Source organism: Psammomys obesus, unplaced genomic scaffold, assembly GCF_907164565.1.
Source record: "Psammomys obesus unplaced genomic scaffold, mPsaObe1.curated_primary_1811, whole genome shotgun sequence".
NCBI classification, from domain to species: domain Eukaryota; kingdom Metazoa; phylum Chordata; class Mammalia; order Rodentia; family Muridae; genus Psammomys; species Psammomys obesus.
Window position 1 is genome coordinate 2,625,259 of NW_026596155.1, and position 21,009 is coordinate 2,646,267.

The 21,009-nt window shown below is 45.4% G+C and overlaps 1 protein-coding gene across 7 annotated transcripts in view; it reads left to right on the plus strand.

Annotated features, from left to right (window-relative positions):
- Window positions 1-21,009, plus strand: part of Wdfy3 (WD repeat and FYVE domain containing 3) — a 215,502-nt gene that overhangs the window by 169,086 nt on the left and 25,407 nt on the right. For 5 of the 7 annotated variants that reach the window (XM_055594634.1, XM_055594636.1, XM_055594635.1 and 2 more), the window contains 6 exons: window positions 8,841-8,894; window positions 10,768-10,936; window positions 14,085-14,248; window positions 16,928-17,076; window positions 18,625-18,745; window positions 19,226-19,311. In XM_055594634.1, the coding sequence (XP_055450609.1) occupies window positions 8,841-8,894; window positions 10,768-10,936; window positions 14,085-14,248; window positions 16,928-17,076; window positions 18,625-18,745; window positions 19,226-19,311 (743 nt within the window). The remainder of the gene's footprint in view (window positions 1-8,840; window positions 8,895-10,767; window positions 10,937-14,084; window positions 14,249-16,927; window positions 17,077-18,624; window positions 18,746-19,225; window positions 19,312-21,009) is intronic. The other 2 variants (XM_055594637.1, XM_055594638.1) reach the window with 1 other exon arrangement.

A 21,009-nucleotide genomic window follows, 5' to 3' on the forward strand; every position in this document is an offset into this window, starting at 1 on the left:
GGGGGGTGTCAAACAGCCTGCCCTTGAAATCCTGTTAGAAATAGTCCCTGTTCCCCTTACTTTGGAAATCTACTTGGTTACTGAGCTACCATGGGCCACATCCGAGCAGAAGTTCTAGGTTATATCCATAGATGGTCCTGAGTCTTAATGTCTGCCACAATTTAAGTACCCAGCACCTCTGTCTTCCTGTGCAGGAGTCCTGGCTCCTTCCATCCTGTACTCTGTGGTTTCAACCCCTGTTCTAATGCTGCCTAGGATGGAGGCCTTAGCGTCAGCTGGGGTGTCCATCTACAGATAAACAGGAAGTGTAGCTCCTGTGCAGATGAGCACTCTTCAGATTGTAACAAGAAGGAAATGCTCTCCTCTGTTAACACCTGAGTGGATTTGGAGGCATGCCAAGAGACGTGAGGGAGATGCAGAGAGAGGGGTTCCACAGTTTCCCTTAGGGTGGCATCGAAGGCAAACAGGCTCAGCAGCAGGGGCAGAGTGCTCCCTGGGGGGGGTCAGGGTGTGACCCGGCTCTGGCTGGATTCGGACTCTGCAGATCTGCTGCAGAGCAGCCTAACTAGAGTGGCCACATGTTGTGTGTTCCAGAACTGGTGGGAATTTCATGTGTCCCTTACAAAATGACAACAGGGGAAGCAATGTGGTAGCTTTGTTAATTTAATCACCTCAAGTTGTACAGTGTATGTACAGTGTCACTTTTTACCTCCTAAACACACATGGTCAGAATTTGTCAATTTACAGTATTCTTAAGAGAATGTGGATCTTAGACTTTAATAACCATCAAGATTATTGAAAATAGCCCCTCTAAGACTGCTTTTCTCAAAGCTGCCAGTCCCACCATGCTGCTCTTTCTGTGTCCTAAAGTGGTGTGCCTTCAAATATGGGCATCTTGCAAACCGAGCGACCCCATATTTTGAAGCTTTTCTAGCACCTTTTGTGAGAGCAGAGACGTGATCTTTAATTTTTTGGCTCTTTTCTCCGATCATTCCTTAAGGGGTTATGCCCGTGGCAACTTGATAAAATGTTTAAGTGCACATTCATTTAGCTTGAACCCTTTCAGAAAAGCTGACATTCCCTGGTTAAATTAAATGGGTCACAAAGCACCCAAAAGCCATAAACCTGGGGAAAGGACAGGCAGGGTTAAGGAAGGGAGATGAGAGAGGGTGGGAGAGGGAGGACGGTCAGAATACACGTACACATGAAGGAGATTGAATAGCAACAAAATTAATAAAGATATAGGCTGTAGAGTAAATACACTCTGGGAAATACGAGTAACCAATTCGGGACTTTAAGCGAGACATACCCTTGAGTCATTTCTTGCCACAACTGTAATACATTTTACTGTACTTACACCTTTATTGTTCTTTGAGCAATCTTATTATGAAAACTTGAGTATCAGGGGAAGGCTATTCAGGGCTCATACCTAAACCCTCCGTGTCATCAGCATTTTACCCAAGCGCAGGAGCGCACCAGCCTGTGAGAGCCGAACAAGCAATTCCCGCAGGAATGCACCGTACGGAGCTCAGTTTCTGACAGACAGGTTACTTATTAGGAGATACGAGGCGGGTAGGGAGCGGTAATACGTGTACATAGAGGGAAGAAGTGGGTGGGAGCAGGGGGACGGTGGCAGAGCACAGAGCTCCTCATGTGCTGCACAAAGCATCTCCAGTCAGAAGTTAACCTGCTTTGGTGGAGTTTTGTAAAAGGATGTTTCCGCGTGTTTGACAGTTTAGCATCTGGTGAATCTGAAAGGCATCACATATCCACGGTATGTGCAGCCTGCTGCGCAGCCGTGTGTCCGCCAAGCAGTTACATGCGGCTTCGTTCACCTACGTCTAACGAGAGCCTTCTCACATCCAGGTGGGGTCACCCCTGTTCCACACACAGGGGACTGGATGAGGCATGAAAACCATCCAGGTTGGAGTGTGAGCATAGACCGCAGCCCCTGGCTAGACAGATCACATGACCAAGCCTCCATCCCAACGCAGTGGTGCTGGACTGTAATCACCCCACCTGGGAGGCGCAGGCTTCTGAGGCCCTGTTGGAGGACAGTCAACAGTTGCCCTTGAGTCACTCTGCACAGAGAGCGCGTTGGTTAGGTTTCCTCTCTTGCTGAGGGCCTCACAAGTCCCCTTTAAGTCATAGGCTCAGTGTTGCGTTGCTTCATCCAACCAGCGTTCAGGAGGACTTTCATACTTCTGAAGTTTTTGTACTACTAGGGAACCAGTAAATTGGGAGGATGGGTATGAGGGAAGTCAGTTTATGTGTGTGAAGAACAAAGTATGAGTGAGTGCATACGTGTGTATGTGTGTGTGTGTGTGTGTGTCCATAATGAAGTCCATTACTTTACATGTTAACTTAATAAGTTTTAAAACTATCCAGTTTTCTGGGTCCTGAACTGAACATAGTATAGGCGAGCCTTTCCTCTAAGAGGGGCCATGAAATGTAAACATGACATCATGGGATGGGTTTTTTAAGGGAGCCACAGGAAGCCTGCTCTGTGGGAGCTTAAGCTTGGTATCCCCAGGGCGTTCCCCTGTGCCCTCAACCATGTTAAGCCTTTAGAATTAGAGGTCACTTGACTCTTCTTTCCATTCCCTAAACTCATTGCTACCCAACCTGTAAAATACAGCCGGACACTTGCATCGGGCAGGAGACAGCTTCTGAAGGCTGTTGAGCAGCAGAAATGGCTTCTTCGGAGTGAGGGCCAACGAGTTGATCTGTACCTTGTATGTCATTTCTAACTGACGCTTTCCTTACCCATTGCAGAAGGTGAAGAATACAGTGAAGGTTAAAAGGCTAGTCCTTTTTCAGATCTTTCCGTTAGAAATTGAATTAGTCATTCTTTCTGTCGTTTCTTAAACTTTTGTTTATTAAACCTTTGAGGAGGGGTCTAGGAGGCTGCTTGGGGGGGGGGGGGTAGGTGGAGCCAGGGTCTCAGAGATCCCTGGCTGATGTTGATCGTCCTGCCTGCACTCCCCAAGTGCCGAGACGTCAGGTGAATTTATTTGTGTTTTCCTACATGTGTTTGCCGTGTGTGCCTGCTGTCTCAGGAGGTTGGAAGGGGGCAGCAGATTCCCTGAAACCATAGTCGTGGCATGTAGCCACCATGTAGGGTGAGGAATAGAAGTTGGCTCCTTTTTCTCCAACCCCCACCCAGATATATCTTAAGCCTTGATAATACAGAATACCATATTTATAAATGGGTTAGCTGTTTGTCCAACTTTTGAACTTTATTTGTGGATAATTTTGAAGTTTGTTTATAGAATGTAAAATGTATTTCGGTGGTTCATATGCCACAGACTTGAAAGCTTTGGAAGACTGTCAATGAAAATTATTCTAACAAAAGAACGTAAATAAGAAAGAGAATTTCAGGCCAATCTCCCTTATGAACATTGATGCAAAAATACTTAACAAAATACTTGCAAACCGAATCCAAGAACACATCAAAGATAGTATCCACTATGACCAAGTAGGCTTCATCCCAGGTATGCAGGGGTGGTTCAATATACGGAAATCCATCAATGTGATCCACCATATTAACAAACTGAAAGAAAAAAACCACATGATAATCTCCCTAGATGCTGAAAAAGCATTTGACAAAATCCAACATCCATTCATGTTTAAAGTACTGGAGAGATCAGGGATACAAGGCACATATCTAAACATAGTAAAGGCGATATACAGCAAGCCTATAGCCAATATCAAACTGAACGGAGAGAAACTTAAAGCAATCCCACTGAAATCAGGGACAAGACAAGGCTGCCCACTCTCTCCATATCTCTTCAACATAGTGCTGGAAGTCCTTGCTAGAGCAACAAGACAGTCGAAGGAGATCAAGGGGATATAGATGGGAAAGGAAGAAGTCAAATTATCACTATTTGCAGATGATATGATAGTATATATGAGTGACCCCAAAAACTCTACCAGGGAACTCCTACAGCTGATAAACACCTTCAGCAAAGTGGCCGGATACAAAATTAACTCAAAAAAATCAGTAGCCCTCCTGTATACAAAAGACAAAAGGGCTGAGAAAGAAATTAGAGAAACAACACCATTCACAATAGCCACAAATGACATAAAGTACCTTGGTGTAACCCTAACCAAGCAAGTCAAAGACTTGTATGAAAAAAATTCCAAGTCTCTGAAGAAAGAATTAGAGGAAGATATGAGAAGATGGAAAGATCTCCCATGCTCATGGCTTGGCAGGATTAACATAGTAAAAATGGCCATCTTACCAAAAGCAATCTACAGATTTAATGCAATTCCCATCAAATTGCCAACACAATTCTTTACAGACCTGGAAAGAAAAATTCTCAACTTCGTATGGAATAACAAGAAACCGAGAATTGCTAAAACAATCCTCTACAATAAAAGATCTTCTGGAGGTATCTCCATCCCTGATCTCAAGCTGTACTATAGAGCAACAGTTATAAAAACTGCATGGTACTGGCATAGAAACAGAATGGTGGATCAATGGAATCGAACAGAAGACCCAGAAATAAACCCACACACTTACGGACACCTGATTTTTGACAAAGATGCCAAAACCATACAATGGAAAAAAGATAGCATCTTTAACAAATGGTGCTGGTCCAACTGGATGTCTACATGTAGAAAAATGAAAATAGATCCATACTTATCACCCTGCACAAAACTGAAGTCCAAGTGGATCAAAGACCTCAATATAAAACCAGACACATTAAATCGGCTAGAAAAAAAGTGGGGAATACCTTAGAACTCATTGGTACAGGAGAAAACTTCCTGAACAGAACACCAACAGCACAGGCTCTAAGAGCAACAATCAATAAATGGGACCTCATGAAATTGAAAAGCTTCTGTAAAGCAAAGGACACCGTCATCAAAACAAAGCGACTGCCTACAGATTGGGAAAGAATCATCACCAACCCTTTATCTGACAGAGGACTCATATCCAATATATATAAAGAACTAAACAAGCTGAAAAACAACAAACCAAATAATCCACTTAAAAAATGGGGAACAGAGCTAAAGAGAGAATTCTCTGCAGAGGAATATCGCACTTACAGAAATGTTCAACCTCATTAGCCATTAGGGAAATGCAAATCAAAACAACCCTGAGATTTCACCTTACACCCTTCAGAATGGCCAAGATGAAAATCTCAAGGGACAACACATGCTGGAGAGGTTGTGGAGAAAGGGGAACCCTTCTCCACTGCTGGTGGGATTGTAAACTGGTACAACCACTCTGGAAATCAATCTGGCGCTTTCTCAGACAACTAGGAATAGCGCTTCCTCAAGATCCAGCCATACCACTCCTAGGCATATACCCAAAAGAGGCACAAGTACACAAAAAGGACATTTGCTCAACCATGTTTGTAGCAGCTTTATTTGTAATAGCCAGAAGCTGGAAACAACCCAGATGCCCCTCAACTGAAGAATGGATGCAGAAACTGTGGTACATCTATACAATGGAGTATTGCTCAGCAATGAAAAATAAGGAAATCATGAAATTTGCAGGTAAATGGTGGGACCTGGAAAGGATCATCCTGAGTGAGTTGTCCCAGAAGCAAAAAGACACTCACGGTATATACTCACTCATATAAACATACAATATAGAATAAACCCACTAAAATCTGTACATCTAAACAAACTAAGCAAAAGAGAGGACCCTAACTAAAATGTTCAATCCCCATCCTGAAAGGCAAAGAGGATGGACATCAGAAGAAAAAGAAAATAGGAAACAACCTCGGAACCTGCTACAGAGGGCCTCTGAAAGCCAGAAGAAAACAGGAAACAACCTTGAAACCTGCCACAGAGGGCCTCTGAAAGCTTCTGCAGTATAGACTGTCAAAGCAGATGCTGAGCCTGATGGCCAACTGATGGGCAGAGTGAATGGAATTTTATGTAAGAAGTGGGAAATAGTAAGAGCTGGAGGGGACGGGAACTCCACAAGCAGAGCAACAGAACAAGATAATTTGAACACAGGGAACTTCCCAGAGACTCATACTCCAACCAAGGACTATTCGTGGAGATGACCTGGAACCCCTGCACAGGTGTAGCCCATGGCAGTTCAGTGTCCAAGTGGGTTACATAGTAATGGGAAGAGGGACTGCCTCAGACATAATCTGATTGGCCTGCTCGTTGATCACTTCCCCCTGAGGGGGAGCAGCCTTACCAGGCCACAGTAGAGGACAATGCAGCCACTTTTGATGAGAACTGATAGACTAAGATCAGAAAGAAGAGGAGAACCTCCCCTATCAGTGGACTTGGGGAGTGGCATGCATGCAGAAAGGGGAGGGAGGGTGGGATCGGCAGGGGAGGAGGGAGGGGCTTATGGGGGGATACAAAATGAATAAAGTGTAATTAATAAAAAATTAAAAAAAAAGAACGTAAATAATTAATGCCTTGTGAAAACTCAGTAAATTTAATATGGTAAATTTAGAGCTCTCGTTTGAAAAATCTACCTTTCTGCCTTGAGAAAACTTAGTTAAATAAAACAGACACCAGACCCTCACTTGAAAATCTCCCTTGTCTGCTCAGTGACTGGAGAGGATGGAATGTTTCTCATACTTCAGGGAGCCCTGCTGAATGGCACTGTTACTGCATGGTTTATGTATTACTCATAGCTGCTGTGAGCAAGTCAGCATAGGTCCTGTGAGGAGGTAAAACCTGAGTCCTAAAGCAACCAAGTAAGATCCTGGGCTGGCAAGATGGCTCAGCACGTAAAGGTGCTTAACGAAAAACCTGATGGCCCATTCAACACCTGAATCTTTGTGGCAGAAGAGAAAGCTAACTGTAGCTAGCTGTCCTCTGACCTGCACCTAGGTACTGTGATGTCTGTGGTACCACACTTGGGCACACACACACACACACACACACACACACACACACACACATAGAGACAAAGTGTTTAAACAATTAAGCTAGGTCGTATTTTCCAAAATACATCATTTAAATACAGCACTAGTTTTAACTGTATAGGCTTCTTACTTTTACAAATTAACAGCCTCAAATAAACCTGCTATTGTTTGCAGATATCAGTGTGCTGAGGACCCAGCTGCATATTAAAGCTAAAAAGTATAAAATTATTCCCTAGAAATTCTGACTGAAAAAAAATCGATTTCTGTATGACCATAACTATAATAATAATTCAGTATAATTTTCTAAGTATAAGAGAAGTGTGATAATGCCAGTTTGTCATCATAGTGTTCATGTTTGCCGTTCAATTCTGGACTCTATTTAAACATACAAGTCATTCTAACATAGCACATACTTGTGTACACGTGTTGCTGTGTACTGCTCATCTTCTGGGTGGGCTCTGTAGTAAAAACAGGGAGGAAACCTCAGAGTTTGTTTCAAAATTAGTAATTGGTACATGTTATATTTATTACACATCTATTTTATAGTTTTTAATTTTAATATTGATTGAATGTTAAACCTTCTCTATTAATTTGAGGTCAATGTATTTTATTAATTACAATTTATTTATTTTTGTATCCTAGCTGTAGTCCCCTCCCTTGTCCCCTCTCAATCCCATCCTTCCTCCCTCTTCTCTTCCCTTGCCCTCCCCCAGTACACTGATGGAGCTGTCCTCCTCCCCTTCCATCTGACCCTAGCCTATCAGGTCTCATCAGTACTGGCTGCATTGTCTTCCACTGTGGCCTGCCAAGGCTGCCCCGCCAGGGGAAAGTGATCAAAGAGCAGGCAACAGAGTCCATGTCTGAGACAGCCCCTGCTCCCCTTACTAGGGCACCTACATGGAAATTGAGCTGCCTATCAGCTACATCTAAGCAGGGGGCCTCTCCATATGTTGGTTGGTACATCAGTCTCCACAGTGCCCCTGGGCCCAATTTTTTTTTTTTTTGGTTCTGTTGGTCTCACTTCTGGGTTTTCTACCCCCCACTCTTCCGTAGATTCCCTGTGCTCTGCCCAAAGTTTGGCTGTGAGTCTCAGCATCTGCTTCAATCCCCTGGTGGGTAGAGTCTTTCAGAGGACATCCCTTCCTGTTCCTCTGTTCAGCAGCTTCTGGTGTCTATTCGATTTACCCTTCTGAATGAGAATTAAGCATCCTCCCTAGGGTCCTCCTTGTTATTTAGCTTCTTTGGGTCTGTGGATTGTGGTATGGTTATCCTGTATTATATGGCCAATATCTGCTTATAAGTGAATGCATACCATGTGTGTCTTTCTGGGTCAGGATGGCCTCACTCAGAATGACCATTTCCATTTGCCTGCAGCTGTCATGGTGTCCTGGCTTTTAAAAGCTGAGTAGTATTCCATTGTGTAACTTGAAGTGCTTTTCAGAAAAGCTTTGTCTGGGGCTGATACCATCCACATTCCTCTGTTGGCTTCTCCCAGCTGCTGTCTGTGGAGTTGTGAAGGGACTGTGTTTATGAGCTTCTCCGGCAGGGTGGGCGTCAGCCAGTCACCCCTGTTTTTATTTGTCAAGAGGCAGTGTTAAGTAACAGCTTAAATCTCATGAGTTGTTACAGCACAGATTTGGGGATGGGCCAAATGTTTAGTTTTGCTTTGTTTTTCTTTTTCTTTTTCTTTTTGAAAGCACTTGTAAAGTCATCCGTAATAGCAGTGCTGAAGTTTTATGATTTGTTTGTTTGTTTTACTGTGTATTCAGGGTACTGAAACTTTCAGTATGTTTAAATTATACTTAAAACTCTGGTTTTTGGTCACAGAGAAAATGAGCATAGATACATCTGTAACTAGCTGAGCAGATTATGTTAATTCCCTTTGAATTGAGTATACCTTCTACATTTCTTAGGGTCCTCAAGAAAATTTTGTTTTTGTGATCTTTATATGCTTTTTCCCCTGATGTGTCTATACTTAATACCCTGTTTCAGTCTGAGGCCCCAAGTAGACAGCCCGAGACTCCCGATGAGGCCATTGCTCAGAAGGTAAACACTCATTGCTATGAAAGAATGCCAACTCCTCGCAGCTCTCTTCTTAGTGCACGGTAGATGGCAGACAGACTAACTCGAAAGACTGACTGACTCCTGTGTGGGCTCGCTGGGATGGCAAGGGTACTGTCCTTCCTCCTGAGAGGTCGTCCTTCCGGCTCCTCCCAGGGATCTGTGCTGCTCACTAACGGCAGGGGCTCTCCCACTCACCTGGGCTGCTTCACGAATAACTAACTACTGATGAGGCACGTTAGTGATGGGCAGCCGAGCACCCTCAGCTCCTGGAAATATGATGTGATTATTTTAAGTGCTGAATTATTTTAAATGCAATTTTTAATTGGCATACATTTTTTATTGTTTTTGTTTTCCAAAAAAGATTTAGTACTGTCAGTATAAATACTGAAATGTACCTTAACACATTTCAGAAAAAAATCAGCAACCAAATCTACACCTCTTGGTCCACGATCTTGCCCATCAGTAACTGTGCCATCGTCTTATAAAATGTTAGCAGTTTTGGCAGGTGATACTCTAGTTACTACTCAGCTTCCTGCTCCTAGCAGGCTACTAAACGTTTTTTTCTGTTTAATAAATTATAACGATTTTGAGTTGAATATGATCATTTTGCCACATACAAAACAACCATGAAGGTACTAGGTTTGTTGTCTTCCTTTGATTGGAACACTGCATTTTCTTGTTAGTTTCCCATCAGGTGGACCTCCCACTCCTGTAGGATTGCTCGTCATCTTTTTTATTCTTTCCATCTCCACATACTGCACAGCCCACTCAGTTAGCTCCCTTGTCTCCGTTCCCTGGCTTTACACCTAAGCTGAAAAGGACAGTCCCTGTGGTCTCAGTGAGGTTATCTCTTGCTGGAGATCTGCTCAGTTTCAGCCTGAGTATCCCTCCCACACAGGCACTTCCATTTTAGTTGGAAATCAATTTTAAGAATGTGAAGAAAAAAAAATAGGGCTTTTAAAATATTGAGTTTTCTTCCTCATTACAAAGGAGGAAAAAAAATGCTGAAGAGGAGGCTTAAAGCATGTTTCAGATTCCTCAGTTTTGAGAATCATTAATCCAAAGCCTGAGTCTAATTCTGGTTTTATCAGTATACATTCACATACATTTTTTAGGGGCGTGAACTTTCTCCTTCTATATGGTTTTAAGAAGGAAAAACAAGTTTAAATCAGTTGGAAAACTTATTTTAGAATATAGATTATACTGTGAATGAACTCTGCTATTGTACCCAGAACACTGAGTCCATCCTTATGTCTCTAGCTACTCATTTCTTCATCAGAATTGAGTTATGTCTGTCCTTATTAGACCCTTCAGTTACTAGACAGAGCAGAAGGGAGGGCCCAGCTCATCGTGCAAGCCAGCCAGAGAGTGCCATCTTGTGTTGAATGTGTTTTCTGTGCTGAGTCAGGCTGCAGAAGTGGCAACACTTCCAGGGCTCTCTAGAGCTCTGTAAGACCCAGGGCTACAGAAAGGCACAGCAAGTTCTTATTCTCCTCCGCAAGCTCCCAAAGTGTACAGACTTGAGATTGCTCCAAGTGAGCGAGTGCCCTTCAGTCTCCTCAGACTGGACAGTCCTGTTGCAGCCTGCTGGGCCCTCATGGCCATGCGCTCCCTTAGTACCCTAGAAGATCAGCCAGAATGACGGGAACCTCAGTAGCCCAGAGACGTCATTTGGTTAAACCTCGTCTGCTGCTCTTTGGGAAGAACAAAACTAATAACCCGGAAGTCTGTGTTTAGTATATATTCATCTAGTCTGTACAAAGCCCCCAGACAATAGGAGAACAAAGAAATCTTGAGGAGCTTGGATTGTCGCTGTTGGAAATAACTGAGTCATTTTTTCCTTGTCATTTCTTAGAAGCCTGCGCGGTACAGGAGAGCTATAAGCTATGACAGTAAAGAGTACTACATGCGCCTGGCCTCTGGCAACCCAGCCATCGTCCAGGATGCTATTGTAGAGAGTTCAGAGGGCGAAGCCACCCAGCAAGAACCAGAGCATGGAGAAGACACCATTGCCAAGGTCAAAGGTCAGCCTCCTCTTCTATTTGAAGTCATTTTGGAGCGTTCCATCCATGTGATTTGTATGAAAATATGAGCATTAGCAAACAAGAGGGCCAACTATAAACATGTCTATATCTACTTGACCAGCACACCTTAAAGACTGATTTATGAATGAGAACTAGAGGCTGTGCCTTTATCCCCTAGAGATGTATGTATCAGTCACATAGTCATTGGCCCAAGAAAGTTTTTCTTGTACTTGGCAGAACACTCAGTGAAACCTGATCCTATGCAGCTGAATAATTACAGAATTAAAACAGTTGGTGGATAAGTCATCCATGTGTATTAGCCAACAGTAAAAATTAGGGGTCTTTGTGTAGCCACAGGGACTCATCTCAAATTTGGCCTTCTGGAGGCTGGAGTTAACTGAAAAGCCCTCCTGCTTCTGTGTTTACACACAGCCTTAGCCCTCCCACAGGACATGCGGGGCTGGATATAGCAAAGCCTTTCCCTAGCTCTTACTGGCCATTGTCTGGCTCCTGCTCACAGGTGGCATGCGGCTTTTCTCTGTCATACAACAGGCAGCGATTTCTCTCTAACTACTGCACATCTCTTTTGTCAAAGGCAAGATTATTTCCTTTTGTGTGGCGTGTGTCTGTTCACGTGTACACAGTCATGCATGGGCACAAGTATACGTGTGTGCCCGTGCACATGGAAGCCCAAGTTACCCACCTTGTTCTCTAAGCTCTCTCACTGGCTCTGCTAAGCTGAGTGGCCAGCAAGTCCTGGGAAGGCTCCTGCCTCAGCCGCACCAGGGCTGGGATTGCACGGACAGCATTGCACCCAGCTTTCTCTGCATGTGCTGTCTCGGAGGCCCTCATGCTTGCTCAGCAGGCCCTTTACCGGCTGCACCCTCCCCCAGCCTCAGGTCCCTTCTTTTCCCGGATTCTGCTGTCTCCTTTCTAGCACAAATGAAGACCTCATCCCTATCGAATACATACATTAATCCTTTTGTTAACTTTTTGTTTTTTTGTTTTGTTTTTCGAGACAAGGTTTCTCTGTGTAGCCTTGGCTTTCCTGGACTCACTTTGTAGACCAGACTGGCCTGGAACTCATAGAGATCCGCCTGCCTCCCCAAGTGCTAGATTACAGGCCTGTGCCACCACACCCGGCTTGTTTTCACTTTTTAAAGTGTCTAAATGACTGTAAACTCAAAAATGTTTTTATTTTTTAAAACTAAGCCCTGAAGTGTAAATTAAGAACTTTTAATTAACAGTTTAACATTAAAAGCAAGTAGATTAAAATTTAGAATTAAAATTGTCAGTAAATGAAAACCACACTTCAGGCCTGGAGAGATGGCTGAGCAGTTAAGGGCACTGACTGCTCCTCCAGAGGACCTGGGTTCGATTCCCAGAACCTACACAGTGGCTCACACCCATCTGTAAGTCCACTTACAAGGTATCTAAAGCTCTCCCCTGCCCTGTGGGCATCAGGCACACATGACATACAGACAAGCATGCCGGCAAAACATTTAGAATTAACTAGAAGGGAGGAAAACCAATACTCGCGTCCAGCGGGGTAGAAACGAACAGCTTGCATCCGAGTCAGCAGCAAACCTCATCTGATAGTGTTTTGCCCCCTTTCCCATTACAATGCATGCGTTCTCCCCGAGATGACCTCCACTGGACGATTCAGAAGTGACCTGACACAGATCAGTGTGATTCCACCCGAGTGCGGGCCAAAGCTTCCCACGTCTGTTCGCACTGCCATAGCAGGGCTGTGGAGAGGGTGTAAAGCCATAGTGCCTACAACTAAGCCAAGGTTAGCCCACAGGCAGTCAGGTGACCTGGGTCCGGGCTGTCGGCACATAGCTTCTCAAGCTTGATTTTTCTGATCTCTAGGATTAGCTCAAATTACAAACATCAGTGAGTTACTGTTGTATCCAGCATCTTACATCTGACAGAGTTGGAGGTTGGGGCTCATTAACCTGAAACTGATGCAGCTAGAGGCCTTTTCTCTGGTCTCTGTCTCTCCTGATGGCTCACACTTTGTCGTGTCTCCACGAGGCTCTGGTTCTACCGTTCACTGGACAGGATTTTCAGCATGGTCAGCTTACACTCTCCCAAATGCTAGAGGAGTGTCGGTAGCAAGCATACTGTCACTTTTGACGGCACAGCTAGGGGAATATGAAGACACTGAGGTCTAGTTGATAGTCCATTGTTGAGAACTTCTAATAGTTTAGGATCTCGCTGGTTTTTATTCACTTTATTTCACAAAGTTATCAAAGAACAAGGAGGAAAGTGTTTTCTTAATTAATCTGCAGAGTAGAGATCTGTCATTAAAGAGTTCTATGCCTGTTCCTCATGACCCATTGTTTGAATAATTTTATTCACTTATGAAGAATCATTCCTTTGAATGAGGCGTGGCTCAGCCTCCATGAGCCCTCTGAGCGAGTTACAGTGTAGCGGCTGTCCTTACGTGTGTGACAGTGACGTGTCACCACTCAAGGTGCCTCCCCGGTGCTACTCATCCGTAAACAACCTGTCCTTCCCTGAGGATTGACTGTGTGATCGTGGTCCCGGCCCTTCACATTCATCACTGCATTCAGCCCTCCAGCCAACCTCTGCGGTAGACAGAATCCTCATCCCAGTTCTCTAGTGGAGAAAACCGGGGTTCGCAGAGGGCCCTGCAGTGTTTGTTTCCGAAGCCTTTGTCGCTGACCTTTGCCGCTGACCTCCGAACGCTGCTTCCTGTCTGTGCCCTTCAGAGTTCTGACTGCAGAAGTTGAAAAGGGACTGTGTACAAGTGTTCGAGTAAGCCCTTTGCCGCTGTGACAAGTCAGAGAAAGTAGAGGTTTGGGTCTCAGGCCCTGGTCAGTTGCAGCTGCTGTTTTGAGGTCTGTAGCAAGACAGCAGGTGCCGTGTGGGAGAGCAAAGCACCATGGCACCCACAGAACAGATAGGAAGGGGTTGGGGTCTAAATGTCCGCTTCAAGGGTGCATGTTCTAATGACCTGGCTTTTCCTACCAGGCCCCACTCTAAAAGCTACACCCCTCCCCCTGGCACCAGGCCTAGGACCAAAGCTTTCGCACGCAGGCTTCTGGAGGCCACCTAAACCATAGCTGACTCTGTGACACTATGCTGGCCCCGCATGATCCCGCTGCTCTGTGTGCTGCAGGCCTGGTGAAGCCTCCCCTGAAGCGCTCTCGCTCTGCGCCTGATGGCGGAGATGAGGAGACCCAGGAGCAGCTACAAGACCAGATTGCCGAGAGCGGCTCCGTGGAGGAGGAGGAGAAGACAGACAATGCCACTTTGCTGCGCCTGCTGGAGGAAGGAGAGAAGGTGCGTGTACCTCTGGGGAGTAAGTGTGTTTAAGGAGCATCACCAGACACGGGGCTCACAGCTGACACCTCGTCCCCCCTCCTGTGCAGCCCGCTGTTACACCACAGTTCCCCTTACAGGCCTGGCCATGTCTCCGCAGACCAGCCATCAGCCATCCCAGCGGGGTGCCTTTTCCTTCTGCATCTCCATAGCTGATCACTACTCTCCCCTCCAGCATGCATTTAACCCTTTTCTCCCTCACTCTGTCAACCTGCCTCCCTTTTCTGCCCGCCACCTCGGTCCTGCCCACCTCGCCCTCCTCACCTCGCCCTCCTCAACGGTGCATGCGTCATAGCCCGAGCACCCGCTACAGCGTCCATGCTGCTGCCCACTGCATCCACCGTGGGTAATGAAGACACATCCACACTGTTTGTCCTGACAACTCCCCAACCTCCCTTCACTGGAGGGGCCTCTAGGGTAGTGATAATTCCAGTGTCCGTCAGTCTATAACCCACACAAGGAGATTTTCCTGTCTCCCCTGCACGCATGCTCAGCCTTGTTTAGACGCCCTCCCTGTGTGCTTGTGGACTGCCTATCAGGAGTCAGCACATCCATTTACCATGGTCATTTGTTCCTGTGTCTCCTCTTCCTCTTGATGCTGTTTCTTACTCGTATCCCACTGTCTTACACAACGCAATCATGTAAAAGACACCCAGACTGTGGCATAGTAATTGGCTACAGGAAGGAAGGTAGGTAGGTAGGTAGGTATGTTGGTTACTGTGCCGAGAATTTGCATATCACCCTTCTCGAAAGGGTGATATCTTTCTTTTTTGCCTGTTGTATTAGCCCTGGAGATCTAAGCTACTTCAAGAAGTAGTAATGAGAAGCTGGTGTGTAATTAAAACAGTGCTATTCAGATATGTGCCCTGAGTAATTCTGAATGAAATGATAAAAAGAAAGAAAGCCATGTCACTGTGAAAGCGCATCCATCCAGAAGATGTGCTGGAGAGGGAGGCTGCCGTGGCCCTGGATGTTAAGCATCATCACCATAATGCTGCTCTCTCCCTGTTCTTTTAGCATCTGAACACTTGGAAAGTGTATGTGCCTCTGATGGCAGTCTGTCTTTTCCTCCCTCCCGTTCCTCCTCTTCATCCCACTTACACTGCATAGTTACTTTAACGTAAGTCAGGAGGCTCAGTGGTGGAGTAGGTATCTAATGTGCATGGAGCCTCGGGTTTCATCCCCAGCACCACAGGGAGAACACTTAAACACGCCTGTGCCTTGAGATACAGCTCATTTTGTAGAGTGCCTGCTTAGCGCACAGGCAGTCCTGGGTTCAACCCCCAGTGCAAGGCTGTAATCCTAGCATTCGGGAGGAGTCCTTTGAGTTCAGGGTCATCCTTGGCTACCTAGGGAGTTGGAGGCCAACCTGGCATGCATCAGACCAAGTTTCAGAAAGTTCAAATAAACATCTGAATTTCCCTACAAATGGCCCACTCTTTTATGGCTTCAATGATTCAGGTGTACCATGAAATTGACTTATACTTAGGTACTTGAGAAAATGTATTAATGCTTCAAATTGTAGTTCTAATTGACAAGTAGTTATATACATCTTTAGGCTACATTGTGCTGTTCCTTTCTATAATCATGGAAATATTCAGTCAAGCTAACAAAGACATCCATCCCCTCACCAATATTTTATCACAAGGTGGTCACTGAGAGCCACCCTCCACTCCACATGAAACTTCATGCCATTTGGGAAACCTCCTTTCCTTTCTGATCCCGTCCCCCTAACCTCTAGTAACCAACTTGATATTTTCTGTTCATTTCTCAACCTTTGTTGAATACATTTTTTCCTGTCCTTACCCTATATTTGAATGGTGCAGGGACTAGATTCAAACGGATATCACTTGGCATTTGTATGACTCTGATTTAGTTGCTGATTTTTCCCCCTTTGACTTGTGTTGAAGTGAGTTGAATCAAGAAGGAATGTCCACCTGGAATTAACCTTTTGGAAATAAAACAGTTCTCAATTGAAGAGATGTAGTGTGAGGAAACAGCTGGGCCTTCACAGTGGCCGTGCAGTCTGGCCCGGGGGTCGGGAACCAGGTGGGGGCGAAAGTCACAAGCCACCGCAGAAGCTCCTGGGAGGCGTCTGCAGAGAGGACAGTGAAGTCTGGAAGAGAAGACAGCCAGCAGTTCTAGTGCGGTCATATGCTTTATCTCACATAAGCCTTACAAGAAGCCATGGTGTACCCTAGAAACAAGCAAATGAAAGCAGAGGCCCCAAGAAATGGAGACCCCCTGGCCTAACCTGTACACGAGCCAGGAACTTTCCTGGGGCTCACGAGCCCTGAGGAACATTTGCAGTGTGTCAGCTAGCCTAGCCTAATCTCTCCATATGCGCCCTTCAAACCTCCACTCTGCCAGGGTTTACATCTGTGTCCTCCATGAGAACAGGAACCTCAGCTAAGTTATTCCTCACTTACAGACTAGCAGAGATGTGCCTGGCTTCGGAGGTGGGGTCCTAGGTGGAGTGTGGGCTTAGTGGACGATGTGAGTGCCTGTCTCTTGTTACTGCCGGCATCTGTGCGCAGGATTGAGCATGAGCTGCTTCTGTGCCTGTTTGAACTCAACTTGGTGCTAAGCATGTTAACTTCTTAAAGTTACAGGAAAGAATACTTGTGACTTTCTTTGTAGATCCAACACATGTACCGCTGTGCTCGAGTCCAGGGCCTGGACACCAGCGAGGGGCTCCTCCTTTTTGGTAAAGAACATTTTTATGTGATTGATGGATTTACTATGACAGCGACCAGGGAAATAAGAGACATTGAAACTCTACCTCCAAAGTAAGTAAATAAATGAAGAGACACCAAGTAGATGACAGCAAATATATTTGCATCATTTCTTTTCATCCCAAACCTGCATCCTGAGTCCTGTCACCTCCCATTTGATGTCTGCCTCAGGGCAGTACTGTCATTTCCACTAAAGAAAAAGTGCTTGTTCATAAGTGAAAATTACATTATATACCAAGGTACAGGCGTTGTTAACATGTTATTTTAGTTTCTCCCTTACTATGATAAAACAGCCTAACTGTAAAGCAATTTGTGGAGGTAAGGGCTAATTGGCCTTATATTCCTTTGTCAAAATTCCTCATTGAGGGAAGTCAGGTCAGGAATCAAACAGGAGCAGAAGCAGTAACCCAAAGAGTGCTGCTTATTGGCTTACTCACTCGGCTAGTTCCCTTATACAACCTAGGACATTCTGCATGGGGGATGGCACCACACACAGTGGGCTGGTCCCTCTAATATCAATCATTAATTTAAAAAATTCCCCATAGACTTGCATACGGACCAATCTCATGGATGTGTTTTCACAGTTGAGATTCCATCTTCTCAGATGATGCTAGGATGGAAAGTTGACAAAAAAAAAAAAACAGCAGCAACAGAAACCCTAGCTAGTACACCTATGCATTTAAAAGTTCATTCTGAGTGTATAAGATCGCTTTTGATCTTATAGACTTATTGATACAGAGGCTGGAGAGAGGGCTGAGAGGGTAAAGGCTCTTGCTACATGATTGTGAGAGCGTGAGCTCAGATCCCAGCATCCTTAGAAAGAACACAAGCATGGTCTCACAGGGACCTCCAATCCCAGTGCTATGGGACCAAGATGGGAAATTACTACCGTTGGTGGGTACTAGCTGTGCCCGAGGTGAGAGACCCTGCCTCAAAGGAACGAGGCAGAGACGGGTGGAGCAGGACACCTGACGCCCTCCACTTGTGCCTGTGCCAGCACACAGGTGTGCATGTGCACACCTGCACACCTAGATGTATGCACACAGCTGGACACACTCAGGAGCAATACCCTTAACGAAAGAACAGCCCTTGTCCTTTGAGCATACTGGAAGCATGGTGACCGAAGCCCACACAGGCTGACTAGCTGAGTTCTTTTCCATCTTCCTTTCTTCTCCCAGCCATGGGATAGTTGTGAATAATGGATCACTCTGTGGTCAGAAGACACACGTGGGCTCTTGTCTCTTCCTTTAACACTCTGAACGACTGTTGATGAGACAGGGCCTCTGTAGTTCATGCCCGGAATACTGCAAATAATTACTTTCTTCACCCATCAAGGCCACAGTTTGGCTTTCATGAGCCCTTACTCGGTATAGAAAAACTTTTAATTACATTTGTGATTCTTGAGAAATGAAGTAAAACCATGTTTTGTGACACTTGGTACAAAGCTAGATCTATATTAAAATACTTTAGGTCTTTTTATTCTGATTTGGAAAGAAGTAAAATGTCTTTAGGGTTTATGGTCTTGGCTTACACCCTGTGCCAGCTGATTGATTATTCTAATCACGCTTTTGTTTGCTTCCTTTCTCTCTTGGCGCCTCATAGTATGCATGAACCAATCATCCCTCGAGGAGCCAGACAGGGCCCGAGCCAGCTCAAGAGAACATGCAGCATCTTTGCCTATGAAGACATCAAGGAGGTCCATAAAAGGAGGTACCTCCTGCAGGTGAGTTGATGGTGCACTAAGTGTTTTACCCCCTTTTTTGTTCCAAAAATATCATTTTTAAATGGGTTAGTGTTGTGGAGACTGCAGCCTCCTCACTGCTCCCTGGAGATGCGGATCCCAGGGGCACACGGCATCTTAGAATGCGTCTGTTCTCTTCATCACAGTCTGAACTCGGGGGCTGCCTTTGGTGTGCACCCCTCCCTCTACTTCTCAAGAGCATATTTGTCCTTTCATATAAAAAATGGCATCTGCTTCATTTCAAGAGCATAATTTTTAATCACTATTTATCATTCTGGTTTTTAACGATTTCTTTAATTTTGAGCAGAACAAGAAAAAGTTTGATTGCATGCCTTAGTATACAGAGAATTCATGTGTCTAAAATACTCTGCAGGCAAGAAATTCAACAGCATAGAAATTCACAGTGAAACAGTGCGTTTCTTATGATCTGTTTCATTGCTGCTTTTTCTCTAACCATTTCAGCCTATCGCTGTTGAAGTTTTCTCCGGGGATGGACGGAATTACCTCCTGGCTTTTCAAAAGGGAATTCGGAATAAAGTCTACCAAAGGTCCTGTTCATGAGGAATTCCTTACGTGCTGGTGTGGGAGGAGGTGGGAGGGGCCGCTGCCGTCCTGTTCGGCTTGTTACTTAAAATCCAGAGTCCAGACAGTGGGTCAGAGTCTCTGCAGAAGTAGTCCATCCATTTCCGGATTCTGAAAACACGAGTCCCCTAACTAGCTTTTGGAACAATGGCCAGTTGGCCTTCTTGAATAGCATTTCTTCCTTCTGGTGACTTAGAGTGAGAACAATCAAAGGCTATTTCACACAAAGTCTAAGAGAATAAAAATGTCACTTAAAAAGTAATGCTTTAGTGGACTGGAGAGATGGCTCAGTGATAAAGGCCCTTGGTATCAAAACCCAGTGACTGCTTCACCTCCAGGACCTGCGAGATGTAGGGAGAAGCAGCCCCACAGGGCTTCCCCCAAGGCTGCACACAGGTGCCCCCCGGGGGAACATACACAATAATAAGAAATCAAATAAAAATTGAAAAACAACACTTGGGGTTCAGAGTGCGCCAGCTTCCTCTGTACCTTGCTGCGGGGCTCCAGAACTGAGTTCCCTTGGAAGCAGCATCCACCGGAGAGTCCTCCCTGCCCTAGAAGGAACGTGGAATGCCTTGGGTGTTGGAAAAGTAGCGTGACCACTGAAAACCAGTGACGCACACTCACGGCGCTTGGTGCTTCTGTGAGACACGGGAGTAGGAAGAGGCAAGAACCCTCACTCTATACATAGGATACTGTGGCCCCTGGCAATCCTCGTGTCACCAGTTTGTGGTTATGTCCATGAGGGAGAGCTAATAACCCCATGTGATGCTCCCTGTCACTGCAGGGCAGTACCATCTGTCCCTCTTGTACATGGCGGATACCTGCCCAGATGGTCCTCAGAGACCCACAGGTAGTACTAAGTCCTCTGTAGCCTGAGCGTACATCCATGACAAAACTTAGCAACAGACTAACAACAATAAGATAAATGGAATCAACCATGTCAGTATATTGTAAGGAAAGTTATTTAAAACTTAAGAATTTCTCATTTCTAGAATTTTCCATTTAACATTTTTTGAAACTTTTTAAAAAATATTTCTTTTGGTTGGTCATAGGTAAATTAAGTGACAGAAACCAAAATTGTAGATAACAGGAGACTGAAGGCATTGTCTGTGAGAATAGACATGAGATGCCCTTAAATTCCGTCCTTGGGCTGACTGGTGAGCCAACCTCCTTTCCTGGGTGAGGGAGCTGATGAAGTTCCACCTTCCTCTCCTGACCCAGCGGCTGTAGAGGCAGTTTAGCCACAGTTGCTGGGAGCCCTTGAGCTCGTCAGTCCTTCAGAAACTCCTTCGCATATGCCGGTTCAAGGTCCGCATCCTTTTCAGGGTTCCCCTACAATTCTGCTTCTTTGAGACTTAAGACATCTCTGTATTGGTCTCATGAGCAACGCTGCAAAAGCTAACGATGTCACAAGAAGGTGTCCCCTGCACGTCTGCGTGCATTCGGTGCCGTCTGTGTCCTAGCATCTGCTCAGCCGGTCAGCCTGCTGTGTGGTGATGACTTAGCTTCAGTCGCTCGCTGGCACTTCCTTTGCTGACTCCGCTCTTGCCCACTGGTGCTCCAGAGCCCCTGCCACCGCATGTGACAGACAGCTTCAGGCAAGACGGTGCTGCAGGGCATGCTGGCTGTGGATTCTCTTCCCTGCCACTGACTGGGAGCAG